Source organism: Leptonychotes weddellii, chromosome 9, assembly GCF_054177405.1.
Source record: "Leptonychotes weddellii isolate Sample4059 chromosome 9, ASM5417740v2, whole genome shotgun sequence".
NCBI lineage: Eukaryota > Metazoa > Chordata > Mammalia > Carnivora > Phocidae > Leptonychotes > Leptonychotes weddellii.
The window spans coordinates 39,477,516-39,504,997 of NC_138377.1; the positions used below are offsets into that span (position 1 = coordinate 39,477,516).

The 27,482-nt window shown below is 40.5% G+C and overlaps 1 protein-coding gene across 1 annotated transcript; it reads left to right on the forward strand.

Moving 5' to 3' along the window:
• Positions 1-26,918, forward strand: TBPL2 (TATA-box binding protein like 2). Its single transcript, XM_006736467.2, has 7 exons — positions 1-84; positions 3,186-3,646; positions 4,283-4,370; positions 6,387-6,478; positions 13,341-13,508; positions 18,910-19,004; positions 26,842-26,918. The coding sequence occupies exons 1-7, from the start codon at positions 31-33 to the stop codon at positions 26,916-26,918; spliced, it is 1,035 nt and encodes a 344-aa protein (XP_006736530.1). The 5' UTR covers positions 1-30.
• Positions 26,919-27,482: the final 564 nt, after the last annotated feature.

Here is a 27,482-nt window from a genome sequence, read left to right on the forward strand (position 1 = left end):
TCAGCCCTTCTAACGGTGAGGCCTCCACCCATGGAGGAGGAGCAGACGTACCTGGAGCTCTACCTGGACCAGTGCGTCGCCCAGGTGAGCCCGGAAGCCGCCGCCGCTGTCCGGGGGCCAAAGCGCGTCCCCGCCCGGTTGCTGAGCGCGCCCAGTCCTGAGCGCTGAGGGCTTTGCCTTCAGTAGCCCGTACAGAACTCCTAGCGACCGTCAGAGGTGGGCTTGATGGTCCTCGTCTTTAAGTTGAAAAATAGAAGCTTCGAGAGGGCAAATAACACGCCACGGTTGCCAACCAGAAGCGGAACCTGGTGTAGTGTGACTGCAGAGCCATGGTTAGATGGTCCCGTCCCGGTTAGAAAGACGCGGACACGGAGAGTTCGCTTCTGTGTCTCCTGTAGGGACCTCTGGTTCCCAAGTGTCCCCGCTTTGCTAAGGGAAACGTAGGCGGACTACCCCGCGCAGCGTTGGTATTGCACTTTGAAGGGGTGGCAGCCTTCGATGCCAAGAACAGGCCTCAAAAAATAGTCTCTAGGGACAGGTGGGGGGGTGTCGCAAAACTTGAATTGGAGACACCTGTGGCTTTCAGTGCGTGGTTCTTGGTTTTTTGTTTGTTTTGTTTCTCAATTTAAAAAATCTTTAGAGTCAAGTATTGTAGAAGAGTGAGAGCAAGGAGTCCTCAAGAAGAAAAGTGCAACTTTCTGTATGGGGGATTTTAAAAAAGACGACGATTAGCGCCGAAGTAGAAATAGTGAGGCCTTCATTGCGTTTAACATAGCAAATGAAAGCCCACGCAGGAAAGATGAGTTGATGGTTCTGGCAAAAACAGCTTAGCAAAAATTTTCTGCAGATATAAGGCCAAAGACGTGGTGGATATGCTGTAAGTACATCCTGTGCGGTGTGTTCCTACGGTCCACCAGAAAGGCTGTCAAACTTCCCTTGCCATAAAACATCCCCCTTCCGTATCTTGCTGCCATTGCCTTAGATTGATAGTGGAAGTTGGGTTTCCTTGGGTGAGTGCTTCCTCCCTGCTAAAATGCCAGGACGGGAAAAAGGAGGGGAGACACGGATTGTTGCAGATAGGAGTGCTTTAGTGTAAACTGGCTGATGAGATCCTTTCCAGCTAGTACAGGAGAGGCCAGTGAGAGAATCCTGGCCATTTTCCCCACCTCACTTTTCTTAAAGCAGATCTGTGGGGTGGGGGTAAGTGGGGGAGAATTACATAATTCAAAATGAAACACAGTCCAAAATCTTATTTCAGGAGAATAACTGCATTCTTCTAAAGAAGTGTTTTCTTTGAACAATTAGTCACCCCTGCCATCTGCTGGATTTGGAGTAACAGAACAATTCAATAGGATCTAGCCAGACATTTTATGTTAGCTAGAGGTAGCTTTGTCATGAAGATCCAGCACGAGACGTTCACGAATGTTCAGTTGTCCGAAGTCAGATCTTCTTAGGGATGAGGTTATCCTGCAAGCAGTGCTCAAAATCTGGAATCTAGGTCTACAGCTTGGACCAAACAGGTGGTAACATATGTATCAAGGTAATCGATTTTTTTCCATAGAAAAGCCCGTGAATTTTACATGAGCTGCTTTCCTCAGTTGCACACCTCATTCCCTCAGTTGATGGTAATGGAGGTTGAGCAGCCTTCCCCAGACTGAAAGTATAATACATTGATTTAAACTATTCTTGCCATTTAAATTTCAATAACTGTTTTCCTCTTGTAAATTCACCAAACTAGAATATTTGTTCATATCTCCTTTGACTAGAAGGAATAACCTTGGGTCTTCAGTGGAGTATTGATTAGCACTCAAGACCCTATCTTAAGCTTCCTTCACTTGTCTCTTTATAAACTATGAATTTAAGACTCTAAGAAATAGGGGTGCCTGGGTGGCTCAGTTGGTTAAGTGTCTGCCTTCAGCTGAGGTCATGATCTCGGGGTCCTGGGATCAAGCCCCGGGTCCGGCTCCCTGCTCAGTGGTAGAGCCTGCTTCTCCCTCTCCCTCTGAGCACCCCCCCCCCGTTTTGTTCTCTCTCTCTCTCTCCCTCCCTCTCTCCCTCTCTCAGATAAATAAAATCTTAAAAAAAAAAAAAAAGGTGGAAAAACATGGAAAAATAACCCACTCAAAATTAATTTGGGATGTCTGGGTGGCTCAGGCGGTCAAGTGTCTGCCTTCAGCTCAGGTCATGATCCCAGAGTCCTGGGATCGAGTCCCACATCGGGCTCCCTGCTCAGCGGGGAGTCTACTTCTCCCTCTGCCTGCTGTTCCCCCTGCTTGTGTGTGCTCTCTCTCAAATAAAATCTTAAAAAAAAAAAAAAAGACTCTAAAAAATATTTAAAGTTTGTAATCAAGGAATACAGTAAATCTATTCAAAGTACACACTATTTTTAAAAATTTTTTATTTTGTCCACTGAGGCATTTTATTTGCATAGATGTGTTACATCCCTAGAAAAAGAATCCCAGGATTTTCCCTCCTGTGTGTTTTTGTCTTGCTTTTTCATGGTCCATGATGCTAGCTGAGGTTGTCCATACGATGAAACTAAACTAGCAGGACAGGAACAGATTACTCTGCCATTTTTCTACATCTTTGAGTTGTACGTCAAATGTGGAGCTGATCACTCCACACTTGCCTAACCTGCCTGTGAATTTCACAATCTGTGATCATCAACGATTTCAAATTTGCCAGTGTAACCATGCTTCGTCATCACGGAAACCAGACAATGGCTTTGGAGCATGGCCTAATAAGAACCTGGCATTTGTTTCTCTTTTCAGCATTGTTAGTGCTCTTGAGAGCACCTGCCAGGGCATTCATGGGCACCATTACGGCAGCACAGAAAGATAGCAGGAAGAGGACCCAAAGTACACACAATTTAGAGTATGGTTGCTCAGTTGCCTTTATTACAAAATTAGACTTAGAGTGGCAACTTACAATGGATCTAATGTAGGAAAAACATTCTTTTGAAAAATGCTTTGTTTGCATTTTAAGATCTACTTTCCTGTTTCTATTAAGTGTGCTGCAACTCTGAAATCTAACTTTAGTGGTACTTTGTGGAAAGAGGCAAGGCGTGAATGTAAGCTATCTTGGACTACTGGGCCTCTTGAACACACTGCCTGCCAGCTATAGTGGTTTCCCTTTGGTGTGACTTGCTGTTCTGTTTCTTGCATTTTGTTTTGGGAATGGCCTAGGATGACCTCGCTCCGCCCAGGTCACCGCTGCTCAGTCCAGTTGTACCTGATGATGTGTACATGCCTAATTCATCCCATCCAGAGACTGTGTTTAATTCACATCTTGAAGAAGTCAAAGAAACATCTGGCCATTTCTCATCTGTGGATCTTAGCTTCCTGCCAGATGAACTTACCCAAGAAAATAAAGACCAGAGTATCATTAGAAGCAAGCATGAAATTGAAGAAAATTATAAAACTCAAAGTCAGCAAAGTAGGTTGTCATTACCCAGAGAGCAGGACATTGGTCTGGGCTTAATAAGCAACAGCAGTTTGTCGAATTCGCATTCACATCTGTACCCTGGTGATGCTGACTCAGTCCAGTCCTCTCTTGAGAAACCAAACTCCATGCCTCTGGTGTCCATAACTCCCATGACACCACTGACCCCTGTTTCAGAAAGTTCTGGAATTGTGCCTCAACTACAGTAAGTTGTTTGTGTGTGTATGTGTGTGTTTTTAACAGGTGATGCTCCTGGGTACACATTTTATGTTCCCGAATATAATGACAACTAATTTCAGAATAATAGTGTAAGGAAGAGAACTTCAGGTTTAATTATTTATCTGTTCTTAATGTATTGTGGCTTTAGACAGTTTGGTTATCTGTAAAATAAAGTACTAGTTCTTGATCTCCTAAGAGAAGCTTAAGAGTTAGTATATACGTTCTTGAAGGATTGTATTGTTTATACTAAAGTATGGTAATTGCTGAGAATTGTGGTTGGGGTTGGATAAACACAAAGAATATAAAGACGTAAAATGAAATTCAGTTTGCAATTGATTTGGAATTATGCTTTCTATTTTGAGGCATGGTTTTGAAAAAGATTTCAAACTTGCTTTTAGTCAGCTAGCCATGACATTTTAGAAGAAGATATTTTTGTACTTCACTTTGCAATCTTTTACATTTTACTAGGGTTTGTCACGTTACTGTGTATTTCACATTGAGAATAATTCTCCTCCTAGGAAGTTGCTAATATACAATCTATAAAATGAGAAAGTTAATACATTTTAATTCTTTTTTACTTTTTATGTCTGATTTAATTTTCTAAGTTGACTTATTTTTTCAGGAATATAGTTTCCACTGTAAACCTGGCCTGTAAATTGGATCTGAAGAAAATAGCTTTGCATGCAAAAAATGCAGAATATAACCCAAAGGTGAGATTTCTTAGTATTCCTTGCCACAATTAGCTTCTACTTAGATTTACTTCATATGATCATGTTATTGACTCACTCCTTTGTTTTTGTTTTTAAAACAAAAAAAAATTGTTAGTGCAAACCTTTTGGCAACTCAAGAGGTTATTTGCCTCATTGTCTGCTTTGAAGTTCTGAAAAATAACCTCATTCTCTGTGATGAATAAAGCAGTGATTGAGCAGTTCCTAAAAGTTAGGATTTTTCCCTTGTCATTTAAAGATTTTTCAGTATGACCACTTTCAGCCTATGGAGACGCTAACCTTCTTAAAATGCCATCATAGTTCTGGAAATAGTGTTTTCTAAATGTTGTCCCACCTAAATTTTTCCATTTACAATTTCTCTTGCTTGAGAAAGGTAAATAGTTTAAAGGGTGAAGTTCAAGCTTCTACTTACTAATGTAAGATTTAGGGATTTCTTTTCTCTCAAAGTCTAATAAAATCTACTCTTTCTTGTGTCCTGCCAAGACTAAGCATCCAATTTTAATGGCCTATTAACCGAGGAAGTAGATTTGTTCGTTCAGTCAACATTTAGTAATTGGCTGGTCTCTGTACCTATGAATGCAAAGATGAGTAAGACCTTGTCCCTACGAGGGAAAAGTTCACTATCTTGGGGGGTGGAGGGTTTATGGCCTTAGATGAAAAAGGCTGTATTTGTAGAAATGCAGAGGACCTTGTGAGCATCAGCTATTTATGGATTAAGTTGTTTTGGCTGTTGTGGGAGTGTTCTTGCTGACCTCTGAATTTAAATGTACTTGAATATTAGCCAAATATTTCCTTTTTCCATTTCATGTAGCTGGCTATGATGAGCACAGAAACACAATGATAAGCTAGGATTCTTAGGGCCACAGCCATGACTGCACACACTATTAAATAGGCACATTTAAGCATATTTTATTGTCCATCATCCTCTGCTCTCCTTCATTTTATTTTTGTGTATAGGATCTATCCAAAGTTGGACTTGAGAGCCAGAGAAATTCTGGCTTGGCACTTAAGCTCCCTTCAGAATTCAATAAAATGAATACTGGGTTAGAGTATTATCTTAAACGCTTGGAAAACATTCACAAGATTCAATCAGCTCTGTGCAGTGCTGACTCAGGGTTCTTTCACTGTCTGTCAACATTTCAAATCTGAAACTGCCAGTCCCACCTTGGTCCTGTGGAACCCCTCCAACCCATGGAAGCTGCAGTCTTGCAGAATACTCACCCTGGTTTCCTTCGCAGCTTGCCAGGGGAAGATGAGCACAGAAGGGGGTGCCTGTGTAGGACCAGAAGGAGCAGCAGGTCTTTGGTGACATGTCAGTGTGGCAGGCCAGTCCTCCCCGGTACCCCTTGTATCAGCATCTCCCGGAGGGCCTGCCCATGCTGTTGGGCGGGGAACCACACTGAGAACTGAAAATCAATTTGTCCTTCATCTTCAGCATGCCTATCAATATATAAATTCTGTTCTATAGTTTGGCAATTTTTTTTAGTACATTCTGGAGTCTTGGCAAGCCTATAACATATTTTGTACTCCCCCCCCCCACCACCACCCAATAGTCTTTGAAAGAAAAAGGAAGTATTTCAGAGTAAAAAGCACAGCATCTGACTAGTCGTGGCTTTAAATCTCAACTTTACCATTGCCTGTGTAAAGTGGGAAGTTAAATAACCACTTCGTTTCCCTGTGCACTAAATGGTGATGATCATGGACTCAGTTGAGCTCTATCCTGAGGATAAAGGAGACAAAACTTGTAAAGCTCTTAGTATTAGGCTTGAAAGAGAACAGGCACTCAAAATTTAGCTTTATTCTTATCCTTACCTGTTTTTTTCTAAGTACATTTTAGAATCATTGTTTTTGTTTACCTTAGCGCGGGGAGACATTTTTTTCGCTTTCCCATCCAATCTCCGTTTATTCAAGACTCTTTTTACGTCCAGCTCAGCTTTTCAACTGGAATAGTGTTAAAGCCTAGCAGAGGCTAATTGTCCTTTTGACTTCTGTGTATAGAGGTTTGCTGCTGTCATAATGAGGATCCGAGAGCCCAGAACAACAGCCCTCATATTTAGCTCTGGGAAAATGGTCTGCACGGGAGCCAAAAGGTATGTGGAACCACTCTCCACCCTTGTCAGACAAATAATTCAGTATATAAAACAAGGAAGGATAGTATTTATGTTCCAAAACACCTCGGAGGAGCGAAATACTTTGCCAAAGAGTTAAGTTCATGAAATGCCAAATTTGGGGTTAAAAACATTCAGTTGTGCAATACTGACTCCCGTCCGCTTTGCAGTCCCCCAATAAACTGAGGGGACTTAGGTGGGCTGTTAGAGCTTGATTTTAAGGTGCACTTAAAAGCTACCATAGTGATAAAGGCTGTTATAAGCCTGGGGAAGTAGTTATTGTATATTTTCCTTATTGCAGATAAACGGAGAGAACTTTTTAAAGGAGGTAAATTAGGTACTTTTGACCATTATCTTGAGCATTAGCTCAGGAGGCAACTCTTAAAAGGCTCCCTTTCCCTGGATCTCCTGCAGAGGAAGCCCTGTGCTGCTATAGATCCTTTCACCATCCAACTGTAGGGGGAGAGCTGCTCATTGCTTATGTGTTAGAAGATGAGTAGTAAATTGTCCTCCTGGAAGGCTGTATGAATTTGTCTTCACTCTACAGATATACCAAGATTCCTTTCCTCCAAGGAACACTGGGTGTTAATATTCTTTTTTATATTTGCCAAATGGTTTGGCAAAAAAAAAATAAAAGTGTTAATTACATTTCTTTGATTTGCTAGTGAGATGAACTTTTCATAAGCATGTAAACTGCCTACTGTGTCTTTTGCCCAATAGTCTATAGAATTATTGGTCTTTTGTAAACAGCTTTTTGTTTGTAAGTATTTGCACCGTTTTGTCCTATATATGTTATTTCCCAAATTACTGTTTATGGTGTTTTATGATTTTTTTTTTATACAATTAACATTTTTGTGTATGTATAGTCCTATTTTTCTTTAGGGTTTTGATGTTTGGCTTCATGCTTAGGAAGGCATTCCCCATGTACAACATTATATAAATATTGACCTCTGTATATTTTTCTGGCCTTTTTCAGGTCCTGCTTTGTATTGAGGAAAAGAAGTTGATGTTTTGATTCAGTGTGAGCTTTCTCTAGGTGCTGGAGATGTTTTCCATGTGTGCTCTCCAGCGTGGTAGCCACTAGTTACATGGAGCTGTTGAACAGTTGAAGTATAGGTAATACACAGAGGAACTTAATTATTTTTTATTTTTTAAAGATTTTATTTGAGAGCAAGGGAAAGTGCACGAGCAGGGGGAGCAGCAGAGAGCAAGGGAGAAGCAGGCTCCCCACTGAGCAGGGAGCCCAACGCAGGGCTCAATCCCAGGACCCCGGGATCATGACCTGAGCCAAAGGCAGGCGCTTAACTGACTGAGCCACCCAGGCGCCCTGGAACTTAATTTTTTATTTAATTTTTATTTAAATATAAATAGCTACACTTGGGGGCGCCTGGGCGGAGTCCTGTGTTGGGCTCCCTGCTCAGCATGGAGTCTGCTTCTCCCTCCCTCTGCTCCTCCCCAAACTGCTCTTGTTCTCTCTCTCTCTCAATCTACCTTTCTCTCAAATAAATAAATAGAATTAAAAAAAGAAATAGCTATATGTGGCTAGTGGTTACCATATTGAGCAGAGCTGGCCTAGAATTTTATTTCACTAGAAGATAAATTTTTCTTTTCAAATGGCCAGTAAGTGACCTGATACATTTATTGAAGAATCCATATGTGGTTTTTTAGTGTAGTCGACACACAATGTTACATTAGTTTCATGTGACTCAACAGGTTTGTACGCTGTGCTATATTCCCCAGGAGTGTAGCTACCATCTGTCCTCATACAAAGCTATTACAGTGGCATTGACTATGTTCCTGTGCCTTTTATTCCTCTGACTTCTTCATTCCAAAACTGAAAGCCTGTATCTCCCACTCCACTCATTTTGCCCAAACCCCAGCGCCACTCCCCTTTGGCAACCATGAGTTTGTTCTCCGTATTTATAGGTCTGCTTCTGCATTTTTTTTAAGATTCCATACGTGAGTGAAATCCTATGGTATTTGTCTTTCTCAGTCTGACTTACTTCACTTAGCATAGTACCGTCTAGGTCCATCCATGGTGTCTCAAATTGGACAATCTCCTCCTTTCTTATAGCTGCACAACATATTGTGTATATACACCACATTTTCCTTATCCTCTATCAATGGACGCTTAGGTTGCTTCCGTATCTTGGCTAGTGTAAATAATGCTGCAGTAAACATGGGGTGCATTTATCTTTTCAAACTAGTGTTTTTGTTTTGAGTAAATACCCAATAGTGGAATTATTGGATCATATGGTATTTCTATTTTTAATTTTTTATAGGAATATTTTATTTGAGAGAGAGAGTGAGAGAGAGCAAGCGAGCACAAGAGGGGGGAGGGTCAGAGGGAGAGGCAGACTCCCCACTGAGCAGGGAGCCCAATGCGGGCCTTGATCCTGGGACTCCGGGATCATGACCTGAGCCGAAGGCAGTCGCTTAACCGACTGAGCCACCCAGGCGCCCTATTTTTAATTTTTAAAGGACTCTCTGTACTGTTTTCCACAGTGGCTGTAACAATTTACATTCCCACCAATAGTGTATGAGGGTTGCTTTTTCTCCACATCCTTACCAACAGTTGTTATTTCTTGTCTTTTTAATTTTAGCCATTCTAACAGGTATAAGATGATATTTCATTGTGGTTTTGATTTATATTTCCCTGGTGATGAGTGATGTTGAGCATCTCTTCATGTGTCTGTTGGTCATCTGTATGTCTTTGGAAAAATGTCTGTTCAGGTCCTCTGCCCATTTTTTAAATGGATTTTTTTTTTTGGTGTTGAGTTGTATAAGTTTTTTATATATTTTGGATATTAACCCCTTAACTGATATGTCATTTGCAGATATCTTCTCTTATTCAGTAGGTTGCTTTTTGGTGTGTTGGTGGTTTCCTTATTGTGCAAAAGCTTTTTATTTTGATGTAGTCCCAATGGTTTATTTTTGCTTTTGTTTCCCTTGCTTTTGGATACATATCTAGAAAAATGGTGCTGTGGTCGATATCAGAGAAATTACTGCCTGTACTCTCTTCTAGGATTTTTATGGTTTCAGGTCTTGAATTTAGGTCTTTAATCCATTTTTAGTTTATTTTTTTGTATGGTGTTTTAAAGTGGTCTGGTTTCATTTTTTTACATGTAGATGTCCAATTTTCCCAGCATCATTTATTGAAGAAACTGTCTTTCCCCGCCTGTTGTATATTCTTGTCTCCTTTGTTGTAGATTAATTGGCCATATAATTATGGGTTTATTTCTGGACTCTCCATTAATCCATATGTCCGTTTTTGTGCCTGTGTGTTTTGATTACTGCAGTTTTGTAGTGTATTTTGAAATCTGGTGTTGTGGTATCTCCAGCTTTGTTCTTCTTTCTCAAGATTGTGTTGGCTATTTGGGGTCTTTTGTGGTTCCATACAAATTTTAGTAGTAGTCTAGTTTTGTGAAAAACATTGTTGGTATTCTGATAGGGATTGCATTGAATCTATAGATTGCTTTGGGTAATATGAACAGTTTAACAATATTCTTTCAATTCATGAGCATGGAATATTTTTTTTCATTTGTGTTATCTTCACTGTTCTACAGTTTTCAGAGTACAGGTCTTTTGCCTCTTTTTGGATTAAGTTTACTCCTAGGTATTTTATTCTTTTTGGTGCAATTATAAGTGGAATTGTTTTCTTAATTTCTCCTTCTACTTTTTCTTATTAGTGTATAGATCTACCAATTTCTGGGTATTAATTTTGCATCCTGCAACTTCACTGAATCCATTGATTACTTCTAGTAGTTGTTTGGTGGAGTCTTTAGGATTGTCTATGTACAGTATCATGTCATCTGCACATAATGACAGTTTAACTTCTTTACCAGTATGAATGCCTCTTATTTCTTGTCTGATTGCTGTGTTTAGGACTTCCAGGATTATGTTGAATAAAAGTGGTGACAGTGGACATCCTTGTCTTGTTCCTGATTTTAGAGGAAAAGCTCTCAGTTTTTCACCATTGAGTATGATGTTAGCTGTGGGTTTTTCATATATAGCCTTTATTAGGTTGAGATAAGTTCCCTCTAAACCCACATTTTTGAGAGTTTTTATCATGAGTGGATGTTGAATTTTGTCAAATGCTTTTTAGCATCTGTTAAGATGATCAAATGATTTTTATCCTTTGTTCTGTTGATGAGGTGTATCATTTTGATTGATTTGTGAATATTGAATCCTTCTTGCATCCCCAGAATGAATTCCACTTGATCCTGGTGAATGATCTGCTTACTGTATTGGCATATGTGGTTTGCTAATATTTTGTTGAGGATTTTTCATCTATGTGACAAATCCATTCTTAATCCATTTCCCCCCACCTGTTTTTACATATTAAATTCTTTACATGTGTCTGGGTAAGTTTCTGGGCTTTCTCTTCTGTAGATCTGTGTATCCTTGGACCTAGAGATCTACCATTTTTAAGTCCTTATTGGACAACTCTGCAAGGTATCTGCAAGGATGTTCATTTCATCATTGTGTAAAATGGAGGGGAAAATAAAAATTAAAAAAATGGAGACAAATACCTAGTAATAAAGTTTTCATTAGGTCATAAAATAAAATTATATTTAGCTATTAAACATATACACATATATCAAGTTGGAAGGATAGTCACATTGCGTTGTAGTGGAACAGGCAACTAAATTATAAGTTTATTATCCAACTTTCACTTTAAAATATGCTATATTACAGGGCGCCTGGGTGGCTCAGTTGGTTAAGCGACTGCCTTCGGCTCAGGTCATGATCCTGGAGCCCTGGGATCGAGTCCCACATCAGGCTCCCTGCTCAGCAGGGAGTCTGCTTCTCCCTCTGACCCTCCTCCCTCTCATGCTCTCTGTCTCTCATTCTCTCTCTTGCAAATAAATAAAAAAAAAATTTTTTTTAATTATTAAAAAATATATGCTATATTACAGACATATTCATGAGTATCTTTCCCTATCTGAATTTACCTGGTTCCCAAAATCTGATGGTGAAAGTTTGGATATTGAGTTCAGATAATAAGAGATACTCGTTACCCAAATCTATTTGGTTCTTGAATCTTGAATAGAGATTTGTGAAATTTTGGTTAGTCTAAGAGCTATCAGAATTATCTCCAAAAATGATCCAAACCTATTCCTTTTAGTTGTTAATAACCAGAGTTTGCTAGTGAAGGATACCTGTGTTTGCACAGGAAAAATACAAAAGGGTCAAATGTATTCCGTGGTTATCACCACTGGTGGTGACATTTCAAGGTTCTTACTCTATTTCCTAATGTTTGTACAAGAACATGCATGTAGACTTTAACCACAAGTTGTTTGAATGGGAATTTCTATGGTCCTATTCACAGCTACTATCCCACGAAACTACAGGGCTACCCAAACTTAAAATTTGACCTTATAAACATGAGCACAATGGGCAATGTAATGAGCCAATTAGCAAAATGTAGTTTTTCAAACTAGAAACTGTTTATTTCACTGCAAACTTGGGGACATGGTCTTGGTAGGGACCTCTCAGGGTGAGGAGAAGCAATGTGGAGTGGAGTGAAATATGTGAAGGAATTAATACACATAAGAGGAGCTGTGTGGTGAAGGATCTAGGTAGGAAAGAGAATGGAATGCTTCCTTTAGTCCAGGCAAACAAAAAGTTCAATCTGGCTTTTCTTTCAGGTGTTTCTGATTTTCAACGTAAAGATGGGGCAACCCAAAAGAGAGGGTGGAGTTCACATGGTTCACCCACCAGGTTTTGCTCCTGTTTGGCAACCCCTGCTACTCATTGTTTTGTTTTGCCAAATATAGCCTCACATTGCAGGACTTCACGTTCTGTGACCTGGATTTAGGGTTGGAGCAAGACAAACACTTAGGAGAGTATGGCCACAAAGTTGAATGAATGTCTTTCTTTCTCATGTTGGGTGTGAGTTGAGTGACCATTCTTTGAGAAAGCCTGAGCAAAACTGGTTAGGTTTTGAGGTGTTTCATGCTTTTTTTTTTGTTTTTTGGGTTTTTTTAAGTGTAATTTGTCACCTGAAGATCCAAGTCCTAGTATCCTGTCTTTGCCACCTGATTGGCCTAACTCTTATTTCCTCGTGTTGATTTTTTTTTTAATTTTTATTTATTTTTTTTTTAATTTTATTTGACAGCGACACAGCGAGAGAGCGAACACAAGCAGGGGGAGTGGAAGAGGGAGAAGCAGGCTTCCTGCTGAGCAGGGAGCCCGATGTGGGGCTCAATCTCAGAACCCCCGGGATCATGACCTGAGCCGAAGACAGACGCTTAATGAATGAGCCACCCAGGCGCCCCTGATTTTTTTTTTTTTAAATGCATGTGTCTTTATTTTTGCTGCTGCTGTTCCCATCTAAGTGGCACACACTTTTAGACCAGATGGATAGTTCTCAGACTTTACTGAGCATCACAATCTGGAGGGCTTGTTAAAAATACAGACTGTTGAGCCCTAACCCCAGAGTGTCTGAGGCTGGGACCTTTGCATTTCTAACAAGTTCTCAGGTGGTGATGCTCCTGCAGATCTGAGGACACACTTTGAGAACCCGTGGAATAGTTAATTTTATCTAATAACATTTGAAACAAGAGAGAAAAATACCCTATATGTGGAAGATGACAAATTAAGATGAGAACGTGTTTATAGTTTGGTTTTGACCATTGTACCATACATTTTACTAGGTTCTAGGGACACAAGTAGGGGAGGGTGGTCCTTGTCCTCAACATCTACAGGTTTGTAATATACATTGAGAGAGAAACCTGGTACAAATGCTAAAAGTACAATCAGGGAAGTATGTGAATACAGCCTAAGCAGTATAGAGGACACAGCGATTAAGATCTCTTTAAACACATTTGTCCCTCCCTAGTGAAGAGCAGTCTCGACTTGCAGCGAGGAAGTATGCTCGTGTGGTACAGAAGCTGGGGTTCCCAGCCAGATTCCTCGATTTTAAAATTCAGAACATGGTTGGAAGCTGTGATGTGAGATTTGCCATCAGGCTGGAAGGTTTGGTGCTAACCCATCAGCAGTTCAGTAGGTATGACCTTTCTATAACTTTGAGTTTACCAAGATATTGAAGTTGTGTTATGGACTCCTTATATAGTGTACCTTTTGGAGAAAGTGGTGTTTTTCTTTTTAAAGACTGTAGGTGAAAGGATTAAGATGCTGTGCTTAAGTCCTTCTTTGGTTACTCTGTGTCCAATCTTCTGAAACAGCAGTCCTCAAAATTAAACTGTACAGTACTCACCTGGACCGCTTTTCTTTAAAAAACACTTTGCTACCAGGACTGCATCGTCACAGATGTTGCTCGAATTTGTAGTTCTAACAAGCTCACAGGTGATGTCAGTCCTTCTCACCAGAGGCTGGAGACTCACTACCGTGCGGATTTCTGAAACAGGCACACCTGCCTTGTGGGGGGTGAAGACCCTAGAAGGGAAGGGGTATGAGATGGGTTAGGCAGGTCGGAAGGGGCTGACAGCTGGCAGGGGAGAGAGGGCGAGGGAGAGGATGAAGAAAGAGTGGCCTAGCACATTCTGTGAAGGCAATGCTATCTAGTGTTTTTCCTGTTGGTTTCGAGGGGGTTTTGTGTGTTTGTGTCACGCTAGCCCCCACCGCAGTTTCTTCTTTAGTGGAGTCCTGCTCCTCAGGGAGCATCTGTAGGTTGCTTCTTCATGTGTAACTTCCATCTCATCAGCAAAGGCTCAGCATCCTCTTCCCTCAGCTGCTTTGGTGCTTCTCCCAGCCTGTCAGGCCCTCAGCAGTGATGGAGGGGGACGGGTCAGCCCTGGAGCCCACCACCCTGGGGCATATATAGCTGTCCAAGGCCACTGAGCTGCTTAGAATCACAGATGCTCTTAAATTCTCTTCCTCTAACTTGAACTTCTGTCCTTTCGCTCCCCTTTTCCCCCTCTTTGACTTAGAGTGGTCATTCCTCTTGAAAGAGTGAATAGAGATATCCTGTAGCTGTGCTTTATCTAACACTCATTGGCCTTCTTTTTGAGACACGGTCTGAACAGCTGTTAAAAATTGCTTTGTTTTTTCCTAGCTTTTCAAAAATCCAAGTTCATGCTGAGATTCGGCTTTGATGATATTCTTCAGGCAGTGTTTATTTTCCCCTTGATTGTATTTTTTCCTCTACATTAGTTGTTTTTTTTTCCCCCAACATATGCTTATTGGGTGCCTGTGATGTGCCCAGTGAGCTTACTGCAAAGCTCCCCATGCAAGAAATATTGCCTTTTTAGAGATCTTTTTCTTTCTTCAGTCTTGGGATGGGTTGTAAATTCATAGTAAAACCTTTCTTGTTAAGAGTCTCTCAACACAGGAGCTGTTTTTTTTTCCAGATTCTCAACCATGGGCCTCTGGTCTCTCTCTCTCTGAACCAACTTTTCCTAAATGTATGAAAAATCTCCGCCTGAATTCTGCCTGTCTGTATCAGATTTAGCACTCCACTTTCTGGCCATTAAGGGCTCTAAAATGATGTATGCTATTCCTCCCAAGTTTCTTGTCATTTCTTTTTCACCAAGATTGTCATCTTTGTAGTTCAGATTTAAGTCTAGAGCAGGAGTGCCTCTTCTCCCTACTCCCACCTACTGAAAGAGAATGGCCGGGCAAGATGAGACTTCATCATATGCACTGACTTTAGCCTCTTGGAGTGGGTCCATAGCTGTTCTATTTTCGTTCTGAAGCAGTTTTATTATCTCCTCCATCTTTAAAAAAAAAAAAAAAAATTTAGCCGCAGGGGTGCCTGGGTGGCTCAGTGGGTTAAGCATCTGCCTTCAGCTCAGGTCATGATCCCAGGGTCCTGGGATCGAGCCTTGCATTGGGCTCCCTGCTCGGCGGGAAGCCTGCTTCTCCCTCTCCCACTCCCCCTGCTTGTGTTCCCTCTCTCGCTGTGTGTCTCTGTCTGTCAAATAAATAAAATCTTAAAAAAAATTTAGCCAGAAAGCCTGCATTGTATTCCTACCACTATCTCTTTCTGGTCTTATTCTTGCCTCCTCCAAAAGTTTGCCAGTCAGGCTCCACCATTAGGTTATGGATTACAGCTCCAGTGTGTGTATTGATGACATTGGGGCATTAAAACACTTCTTTCTTAACAGGTTTATGTCTTTAAAATGAGGCCTCTCCTGGGGCGCCTGGGTGGCTCAGTCAGTTAAGTATCTGCCTTGGCTCAGGTCATGATCCCAGGGTCCTGGATTGAGTCCCACATCCGGCTCCTTGCTCAGCGGGGAGCCTGCTTCTCCCTCTGCCTCTGCCCTTCCTCCCTGCTTGTGCTCTCTCTTTCCCTCTGACTAAATAAATAAATAAAATCTTTAAAAAAAGTGAGGCCTTTCCTTAAGTGTCTGCAGCCCTATGGGGAACCATGGCACACATCAGTTGTAATTATTAGGTCAATTTCGCCTATGTTAAGGGGCGCCTGGATGGCTCAGCCAGTTAAGTGTCTGTCTTCAGCTCAGGTCATGATCTCAGGGTCCTGGGATCGAGCCCCATATTGGGCTCCCTGCTCAGCAGTGTGTCTGCTTCTCTCTCTTCCTCTGCCCCTCTACCCTGCTCATGTTTGCGCTCTCTCTCTCAAATAAATAAAATCTTTAAAAAAAAAAAAAGTTTGCCTATGTTAAGACCTCAAGTTCCTTTAATTCCCCTGGTTCTACAAGTTTGTGTATTAGCATCTGATACCACAAGTATCCCCCTTGTCATTGGGGGGATGTCAATATTTCTATGCTGTAATTATTTCCAGTTTCCCCTGAGCATTGTTCTCCCTTCTTTGTTTCTAAATCAAAGATCTCCTGATAATAAATATTTCTTTTTTTTTAAAGATTTTATTTTATTTATTTGACAGAGAGAGAGAGCAGGAACACAAGCAGCGGGAGTGGGAGAGGGAGAAGCAGGCTTCCCGCCGAGCAGGGAGCCCGATGCAGGGCTCGATCCCAGGACCCTGGGATCATGACCTGAGCTGAAGGCAGACGCTTAACGACTGAGCCACCCAGGCTCCCGATAATAAATATTTCTTAAATGAGTCCTATCTAGGGTTACCGTGTTGCAGATGCTACAGAGATCATGCCAGTCAATGCAGCCAGCGTCTAGGACGCCTGGATGACTCAGTCGGTTGAGCATCTGACCCTTAATTTTGGCTCAGGTCATGATCTCAGGGTTGTGAGGTTGAGCCCTATAATGGGCTCCATGCTGAGCATGGAGTCTGCTTGGGATTCCCTCTCTCCCCCTCCCAACTCCCATCCCCACCCTCCAACCCCTGCTGGTGCATGCTCTTTCTCAAAAAGGGAAAAGGAAAAAAAAAAAAATACAGCTGTGGTCCCTTGCCCTCATGGAGCTCACTGTCTAAAAGGGAAGACAAAAAAGCTAAAGATAATATGCTAACTATGAAGGTGGACACCCCTTTGAGTGCTATGGTACCATTAAGCAGGATATTTAATGTAACAGGGTCGGGGAGGGGAGTGTGGAGGTCAAAGTTCTTATGGGAAGTGACATTTAAGCCAGGAGTCGAACGGTGAGTTGAAGTTGGGTTGGCCAAGAGATTGGCAAATGTTTGTTATTCTTGAACTCAGGCAATTCTCCATCTCTAACCAAAATAACTTCCCCCCAACCCCCCCCCCCCCCGCCTCAACCTTCTTTGAAATGAGGCAGAGAATAAGTAAAGTAAATATCTCCTTGGAAGTTTATTATGCTGGTATCTTAAAACTATGGTTCTGAAAGCCAATTGCAGTTTGCCACCACTTACATACCAAAGATTTTGTTTTCTCTTTTCCCTTTTTTTTTTTTTTAAGATTTATTTACTTATTTTAGAGAGGGAGAGAGAGAGAGAGGAGAGTGAACATAGCAGGGGGAGAGACAGAGGGAGAGGGGAGAGAGAAAATCCCAAGCAGACTCTCTGCTGAGTGCAGAGCCTAATGTGGGGCTTGATCTCACAACTGCGAGATCATGATCTGAGCTGAAACCAAGAGTCGGACGCTCAACCAACTGAGCCACCCAGGCACCCTCTCTTTTCCCTTTAAAATGCTAAGATTCTGTTGGAAGATCAAATGGAAACATTCCTTCTGTGTCTCTAGCTTTCACTTTCTTGGTTCAAGCCTCAGCTCCCATACAAATTTTGCAGGGCTCCAGCTAGTATCATTGACTCCCCAGTGTTGAGAAGTGCTAAGTAGGTTTTTTTTTTTTTTTAAGATTTTATTTATTTATTTGAGAGCGAGAATGAGATAGAGAGCGTGAGAGGGGGGAGGGTCAGAGGGAGAAGCAGACTCCCTGCTGAGCAGGGAGCCCAATGCGGGACTCGATCCCGGGACTCCAGGATCATGACCTGAGCCGAAGGCAGTTGCTTAACCAACTGAACCACCGAGGTGCCTCAAGTAGGTTAAATCTTGACAGGCTTTCTGCAGTAAGAGTGACCTTCCAGGAAGACGTCTACCCAGAGCAACCTCCATATACTTCAGAAGGGTAGCCTCTCCACTGTAACACATCATCCTGGTACCAGTAAGAGATTTCACGTCTGCTGTTGTATGGGTCTTAACTCATTGCGGAATGGAATGGAGGGCGTTTTTCTGTGTGGTCCTGATTCACCCATTAAATGCAAAGATTAACATATATTGTGTTCCATTTCTCAGATTTCTTCTTTTTTCTTATATCTGTTCTTAGCATTGCTTTAATTTTGTCAGCTTCCTTTTAACTCTTGACTTCTTTTTTGAAGTCTCCTTAAGCCTTTCTAGGAGTCTCTCTACTTCTCTATGCTGGAGCCTGAAACAGTTCTTAGCCCTATCCTCCTCCTTCTACATTTAGTAGTAAATATGAGTGAGTTACTATTTATAGGACCAAGTCCTAAATTTGTTTTTGTTTTTTTTTTGTTTTTTTTTTTTTAGTAATCGCTATACACAACATGGGGCTTGAACTCATGACCCTGAGATCAAGAGTCCCATGCCCTTCCAATTGAGCCAGCCAGGCGCCCCACAAATCCTAAATTTTTAAGAGTTGGGATAGTTTAGTGTTCTTTACAGCACCTGTCCAGAGACAAATGATGGTGGTCTGGAAAACTTCTTAGGTTCTAAAATTGTTCTCCTTAGCAGTTTATAAATGTGTACAAAATGTGCTCATATTGGGAAACTTGGAAATTTAGAAAATTTAGAAAACATGTTTATGTATTTTTATTGATAGACTTTTTTTTAACCAGCAAGATCTTAATACATTAAATTTGATGCCCTAAGTTACCTTAATTTTTAATAGCTTAGCATGACCTGCACTTGAAAAAATGTCATGACCAAAGATGAATTCTGTTCTTGACAGTCACAAGAAATTGCTTAGGGCACTCCAGACTATTTTTATTAAGATGGTCAAAAGGTTTTGGTAGAATAGCTTTAATACGCTGGGTCTTGAATGTTATGGAAAAGTAGTTGAATAGTACTATTTTTAACTTTTTTCCTTTTATATCTGAACAGTTATGAACCTGAACTGTTTCCTGGCCTTATTTACAGAATGGTAAAACCACGAATTGTGTTGCTTATCTTCGTATCTGGAAAAGTTGTGTTGACAGGTAAGTTCTAAGATTATTTTCTGACTTTCATAGGCTTCAATAGCTATGTGTTGCTTTGCTTTTCCTTTCAAATAGCTTTGTTCACCATTATAAAGTAAGTCTTGATATTGTAGAACACCTGGAAAAAAAAGAAAAGTAGGAAGGATTATAACCTCACTCATTGGTCTCAATACCCAAAACAATACAATTTTTTTTCATGTTTTTATGTTATTTTGATATGTATATTTATCTTTACATCCTGCATTTTTATTAACCATTATAGCATGTAGCTTCGCTCATTGTCACAAACTCCTCAAGAACACTTTTAACAGCTGCACAGTGTTCTAACAGAGGGGTCATCAAACCTTTTCTCTGTAAAGGGCCAAATACTAAGTATTTTAGGCTTTGTGGCCATAGGGTCTCTGTTGCAACAATGGAACTTTGCCACAGTTGGTGCGAGAGTAGCTATAGACATTACAGAAAGGAAAGTACGCTGAAATGTAAATTTAATATAATCCATATAATTTGCATGTGTCATGTAATATTCTTCTTTGATTTTTTTTTTTTGCCCCCAACCATTTAAACGATTGAATTTAAAACCATTTTTAGCTCACAGGCTCTACAAAAACAGGACTAGCCCTCTGCTGACTTCTGTTCTAACACATTATCATACCAAACTTATTTTTCCATTGTCAAGCATTTAAATGTTCCTTCTTTGTTCACTGCTTTATAAGGGCACAGACATTTGGCTATTTTTATGTGTGGAGAATTATTAGTGTGGATGCTCAGAAATGGAACTTTAAGGATATGACTATTCTTAAGGTTCTGAGTACAAATTACCAAGTTGTTTTTTAAAGGGATACACAATATAGTTCTCTCCAATTACATGTTCCTACCAGCAATGTACTTAAGTATCTTTTACAAACCCTCAGTAGCATCCAAAACAAAGATGGCATGAAAGAAAACTTTAACTTTATAAGTGAAAATGATCTCACTACTTTACCTCACTGGTAATCAGAAATAGAAATTGATGACTTTTTTAAACCTATTCAAGAAATAGCATTTCATCTTTTGTAGATAGTGTGTACATAACTTAATCCTTTCTGTTTACTTTTTATTATTTCCCCCCCTAAGGATTTGTATGAGTTCACCATAATATTAAAAGTAATTACTCTGTTATACTTATGGCTTTTTCCAGTTGGTTTATTTTTACATAAAGAAGGGTTTTTAAAATTCTTGAGGTAAATGGTTGAGACTCTTTTCCACACCATCTTACTGAAGTTTGCTATTTTTGTCTAATTTTGTCTGACTTTTTACACATTTTACTATTCTGTAGCAAGATGAATGCCAAATTTGTATCTTAGGAGCCAAACTGATTATGCCCCACTCTCAGATAGCCAGCCAGCCAGCCCAACACGACTATTACTCTCCTTATTATTAATTTGTGATGACTCCATTTGACCTTTATATTTATATATAAAGTTATCACTCAGCATCCAAAAACATGGAATTTCTGTTCTTAAGTCTTCTTTTAGAACTCCCAGTAAAGTTTCATAGTTTGTTTTATTGTAACAAATAACTAATGTGTCTTCAAAGTGGGGAAAGCCCATTTGGAAATCAAGAACCTTTTGAATACAACAAAGCTATACTTTCTCAGATGCTGCCAATGTAGAGTCTAGAATAATTAAGACTGACTTAAAGTTTACTTCTATATGTCCTGAAGGAGAGGGGGGAAATGTCTGCCAAGTAAATTGAATAGTTATAAATACTGGAGCAAACATATGCCCTACTTAAGGGAACAAACTTTTGAAGACCTTGGAAGGACACGTTCATATACTTGCTATGTATCATTATTAATCAGTCTTATTAAAAGTGCCAATTGACAAGTACAGGCTAAGTTTCTATTATAGATACACAAAAACAAGTCCCTTTAAATATCCTTAATTCAAACCAGCTTTCTCACTTACCCCAATTAAAAGGAAAAAGAAAAACAACTGGCATGTACACATTTGCTACAAGTTTCAAGTGACAGAAGTAAAGAACTGTCTACACGCAATACCAAAGACCATGCAATACACTTATACACAACAAATAAAATTTGTTATGCATTCAGCATGTAGAACAAACAAAGCTAAATTTCTTCATTCTTGCAAGATGTAGATCATCACTTTTGTGAACGGGGGAATGAGTTGTATTAACTGAAGTCCAAATTTCTGCTTACAGTATGAAGTAAAAGCCAACCAATGTATTAATACTGAAATATGAGTAATTATCTATTGGGATCTTTCCCTGCTTGTGCTGTATTGTCTTAAAGTACTTCACCTAGAATACATGGTTTAGGTTACTGTTGCTCCAAACGTCAAGACCTATGTTCCTTATTCTCTATCCTTACCTGTCTAGACTCTCTTCATCTGCAAAGGGTTTAAAAACTCAAGGACCCAATTTTGGGTGTAAACCTGAGGAAGGGGACCAAGGAGGCCTCCTTTTAGCCTTGCTTCTAGGACTTTAGCTAAGGATGGTCACATGGAGTGTCCAGGGGACTCCTAGAGACACACATGGCAAGACTCTGCAGAGGTGTTTTGGAAGGTCCCACAAGGGTAAATAACTTTTGCCTAGAAAATGTTAGAGTACTGAAATTACAAATGCATTTGCATTTCACTCTATTTAAATAATGGACCCCGGCCTTTCCCTAGGTAGGAACTGTAGAACACCAGCACACCTACTGTAAGTGCAATTCTAAACCACTGTATCACATGCCATTTTCAGGGCCTCTGAAAATAATTTATCTGTGTAAAATTGTCTTACTCCCCCGAGGTGCCAAGGCTGTGGCCACCATGTCCAAGGCTACATCTGAATGTTCTGTTTATAGTTAAGTGAGCTGCTAAAGAAGCCCTGCCATCCTACTGTGTCGTGGTCCCTGACAGCAAAAAGCAACGGGACCTGAGCCAAGCCTTACGCTGTTTTCCCAAGCCCATGCTGGGAAATGATGGTATGATACTTAGGACCTAGGATTTTTTTTTCTCAAGCCACAGTAAAACTAATATAGCTAGGATCTGCTGGAATAATATACAATGAACAGCAACTATGTCAGCTTTCATTTCTAAGATCAGACACCATAAAGTGAACATATGTTGGGCATGTCTGTGCCAGGCACTGTGATAAGAGCTTTTGTGTAGGTTCCAGTTAACTCTATGAGGTTGTCCTGAACATCTCCGTTTTCTCAGCTGTAAAATGGGGACAGTGGAGAAGTTAAGCACAGGTGGGAACTGGAGCCGCCTGTCTGCAGAGCCTCCTACCCCCACAGACTCACCCTGTCCCCCAGCTCTTTAGATGCCTGTGCAAATGCCTGTGCAGTCTTTGGGGGCACCTTCTCGCTTATCCTCCTTGTCAGCTGAAGGACAGAGGTGAGAGGCAGCAGGTGTGGTGGCTGAGAGGCTGGGTTCTGGAAACCAACTATCCAGTTTGAATCCAGGCTTGACCATTTCTCGGCTCTATGATCTTGGGTGGATTTAAGTTATCCACCTTGATTTCCACACATGTAAAAAGCAGGTGGCCGTAGAAACTACCTGCTAAATGTGAGGAGGCAGAAGAACAGTACCTGGTGGATGGTAAATGTGGTATAAATGTTAGCTGTTATTCCCTTGGTGGAAGCCCACTCATTTTCCCCCTAGCGTTGAAAGACTGGAGTCTTGCTGTGATGCCTTGCCCTGATGATGGAAATATGATGTCTAAAGAGGCTATAGTCTAATGTTTAAAATGCTTCACACTTCTTTCTTTCCCTCCAGCATAATGGACTTCTTAAGAAGCTGGGTCCTTTTTACGTAGGGTAACTCTCCATCAGCTAGACATCAGCAGTTCTTGGAAATGTTAGGTCAGAGGGCAGCATAAAAATGGCAAGACTTGGGGCGCCTGGGTGGCTCAGTCGGTTAAGTGTCTGCCTTCGGCTCAGGTCATGATCCCAGGGTCCCGGGATCGAGTCCCACATCGGGTTCCCTGCTCAGCCGGGAGCCTACTTCCCTCTCTGCCCCTCTCCCCTGCTCGTTCTCGCTGTCTGAAATAAATGAATAAAATTTTTTTTAAAAAAATGGCAAGACTTGTTAGTGAGTAGGCCAGAGAGATAATATCCCTGTCAGTCATGACCGGGAATCCCCCATAATGGCAAGTGAGTATGTACTGTAAAATGTATACTTTGAAGGGTTTAATGCTGTTTTTTGCAATTTGTAAGATTTTTCTCTTGTGTGCATACACATATGGTATCACTTGGGAAAACAAGATGTGTACTTATGACTTGGCGTATAAATAGAATTGGAAAATCCATGTATAATTGGAAATTGATGTTTGGGCTGGCTAAGGGGTAGGGATGAGCTTATAAACCTTACTGACAGACGGCAGGTATTTCATCAACTTCGGGTGCCTATCAGGTACCCACCCTGTTTTAGGTGCTGAGGATGGAAAAGCAAATCTAATACAGTTGCCCCTCGCCCCCACCAGGAATCAGCCCTGGGGAAGGACACAGATTGTGTGAGACTGGCTCTTACAGAACCGGATGGTAAACCAGGTGTGCTTGGGCCAGCCGTCTCAACATCCCTATCGTGAAGCATATTCTTCTAGGACAGTAAAAATGTGATGGTTTACAAAGGACTTTTTACAAACATTCACTCACATAACTCCTAGGCAGCCCTCTGAGAAGGCTATTGTCCTTATTTTACAGGTAAGGAAATGGAAACTCAGAAGTTAAACAGTTCGACTGTGATTTTTCAAACCTAGTTAATAGTAGAGCTGGTCTTCAAGCCCATACAGAGTGATTTCAAAGCCAGTCCTTTCTTCATTGCATCAGCCACAGAATTTTCACCTCAGTCACCCTGGCTAGGAATGGTGTTTATCCCCCAAAGTGGTGCTCATGGTTACCTAAAGGAAAAGACTGGTCAGGTTTTCTTAAAAGCAAGAGGCCTCTACCTGGAGCCTGGTGCTTCAAATTGGGATGTTTGATTATAGATTAATAGGACTACAGGACCAGTTTAGTTTCCCATAAAGTTGTGATGCTTATTTTTGGTGAGGAAATATTTGACTAAAGGGACCAAATCCCCTCATTGTAATACCCAGTTACAAATTCTGGCCATATTTATTTGATGACGTTTAGAAGGGAATACTGGATACGTGAGGGCTTCACCCACAGCTGCTATTCACGGTTCAGGGGAACTTCAACTTCTTGGGCCTTGTTTTCCCACGAAGGAAATGAAGGGAATTGGATTAGTTAATTCCCACAAAGCCCTTTTGTGTCTACAGGTGTTTTTCGGTGATATAAAATAATGATCACTCTCAGTGTCTGTTTCCTCCTGGGCAATGGGTGTTTTCTGTTCTCCAGCAGATGCCAGAATGCTAAACTCTTTGGGGCTTCAAAATCCTTTTAGGTATGATTTTTTAAAGTCTTATGAAAAACCGAAGTACATAGTTACCTGGAATGCTGAGCCTAGACCCTCTGTTTCTCAATTAAATATAAAAGGAACCTTGGTTTCGGTGAGTGGGGATGGAGGTTGAATGGGTGGGTATGTGTCTGTTAAATCTACTCTACTTCACTGTCTCCTAATAAGAAAGCTGTCACATTCAAATGTACCTAAAAGCAGAAAAGGTCCATCAAATCAGAGGCAGGATTTTTTTGTAATGGTGTTTTACTTCTTCCCCAACTCACTGTTTGGTTTCTACAAAACGATCACTTGAGAAACTAAAATGTTCATGCTGTAACAAAAATCTGGGGCTTACGGGGTTTTTCCTACCCCAAAGGTACAGAGTTTCTGTTACCCATGTCAGTAACTCACCCTCCTCCTCATCCTTTTCCCCACCCCACATCTCTGAGGGTGGAGACTCACACATAGTAAACTCCTTGGCAATGAATAAGTAACTTTTTGCCCTTGCCTCTTAGAGAAATTTAAGCTTATAAGGATTTAACTGATTCTTTAATATTTTTTAAAAACTTGAGGTGAAATTCACATAATATAAACCTAACCATTTTAAAGTGAATAATTTAGTGACCGTACACTCACAGTTTCTGCAACCACCACCTATATCTAGTGCCAAAACATTTCGATTACTCCAAAATAAAATCCCGTATCATTAAGCAATTTCTCTCCATTCCTTCCTCCCCTTAGCCCTTGGCAACCTCCAATCTGCATTCTGTCTCTGTGGAATTACCTATTCTGGATATTTCATGTAAATGGAATCATACAATATGTGACCTTTTGTGTCTGGCTTCTTTCACTTAGCATGTTTTTGAGGTTCATCCATACTGTAGCAGTAACACAACCTCATTCCTTTTGTTGCTAAGTAATATTCCATTGTATGTGAATATCATAATGTGTTTATCCATTCATCTGTTGATGAACACTTGGGTTATTTCCACTTTTTGGCTACTGTGAATAGTGCTGTGATGAATACGTGTCTGCATTCACGTTGAGTACCTGTTTTCAATTTGGGGGTATATACCCAGGAGTAGAGTTGCTGGGTCATATGGTAATTCTTAACATTTTTGAGCAACTGCCAAACTGTTTTCCACGGTGGCTGAATCATTTTACCTTCCAACCACCAATGTATGAGAGTTCCAATTTCTCCATATCTTTGCCAATACTTTGCTATTTTCCATTTTTAAAATTATTATTGCGCATCCTTGATTCTGAATCCTGATTTCTACCTGATTCTCAAACCTGGTGATTCTCCTTTTGGTGATTTCCTCTCATTAGTCTTTTTTTTTTTTTAAGGTTTTATTTATTATTTGAGAGAGAGAGAGAGAGTATGGGGGGGGGTTGGGCAGAGGGACAGGGAGAAGCAGACTCCCCACTAAGCAGGACTTCTCCCAGGACCTGGAGATCATGACCTGAGCAGAAGGCAGACGCTTAACTGACTGAGCCACCCAGGTGCCCCCTCCTATTAGTCTTGTAATTAAACCAGATAACCCCTTCTCACAAGTTATTTCTCTCTTACTGAGCCTTAGCTTTATGGCTCTCAAGGAAGAGTCTTTATCAACTTAAGCTATTTTCCATTTCTCTTCATGCTAACCGTTTTTATATTCTTTTCCTTAATCTCCTGCCAGTGGTATCTGATAATAGTTTCCTGATTAGCTGGGAGCTCCATATAAACATCAGTACTATCAGTCCATAACCCAGTACAGCCCCCACTCAGTACAATGTGCCTGCATAGCTTGGAAGGTGGAAGTAATAGTGGTGGTGGGTGGTGGGGAGAGAGGAACAACATCTGACTGATCACCTCTCAAGAGTAGGGACCATGTCTAATGCATGTTTGTATCCACTTTAATCCCTAGAGCAGTTCTAATGAAAGATCCCTTGAAACTTAAGTCTCTAAGGAGTGACAGTGGTACAGTTTCCCTCCTCTAATAATCTCTTCTCGTACAATGAAATGTAAAACTTTTGCTGCCGTTTGTCTCACTCTGTGAGTCAATATTAGGGAATCAAGATGTTAACTAGACCTGAGTGGATCAAAGGAAGTCCCTTTTGCTGGTAGCTAAGTGTCCACAGGTGCTGATGAAGGTCATGTTCTGTGGTCGTGTTCATGGCATGCTGAGAGAGAACATTCCATAGTTCATACTGTGCCCTGTGAGGCAAAAGATGAACTTTCTGATACACCCACGTAGTGAAGTACTAGAAAACTGCTCTAGGGTATGTGTTTGTGGGAATATGGCTGTCACCACCAAATTATTTTGTATTTACCAAAATATCACTTCTCAAGTAAACCTAAAGAGATGTCTTCCTATTAAAAGTACTTGGAAATGACAATGAAATTTTAGTCTTAAGAAAATTTGGGTATTGTCTTTATATTAAAGATTATATAAACTTGGATTTCTTTATAGGTGCCAAAGAACGTTCTGAGATCTATGAAGCATTTGAAAACATCTATCCTATTCTAAAGGGTTTTAAAAAAGCTTGAGTATGTCACTCAGCATCTCACATTATATTGGTTTGAGTGTGTGCATAAGCCCAGTGCACAAACCACTAGACTAGATTTTCTATGCAGATTTTGACTTTATTTGTTAAAAGATGATTCCATATGAGTATCCATGCCTAAGAACTGAAGAAACTTCTTTTTCAAAATGACACATGTTATTTTAAATACTGAAAAAGTAAACACTTCAGAATTTGATTTAGGACCTTGTTAGAAGGATGTTTAATCATTAAAATTTAATGCTCTGCTCTTGTGAAAGATGTAGTCTGTTAACATGTGTTCTCTGAAAATACACAGGAATATACAGAAATTTCAGGTAACTGCATAGAATAGATTATATCTGCAACAACATCATCTAGCAGGACAGAAATTTTTTTTGCTTTTTAAAATATTGAGTAGATGGTCCTGGCCGCTAGATACGGGCACTGTGAAGGATCCTGTCAGAATACAAATGAAAGTCTGAAACCCTAAGACAAATGAAATATCCTTTTGTTTGAAATGATCAGAGGAAATTATTCCTTTTGCTTAAAAATAAACTTTCAGAAACCA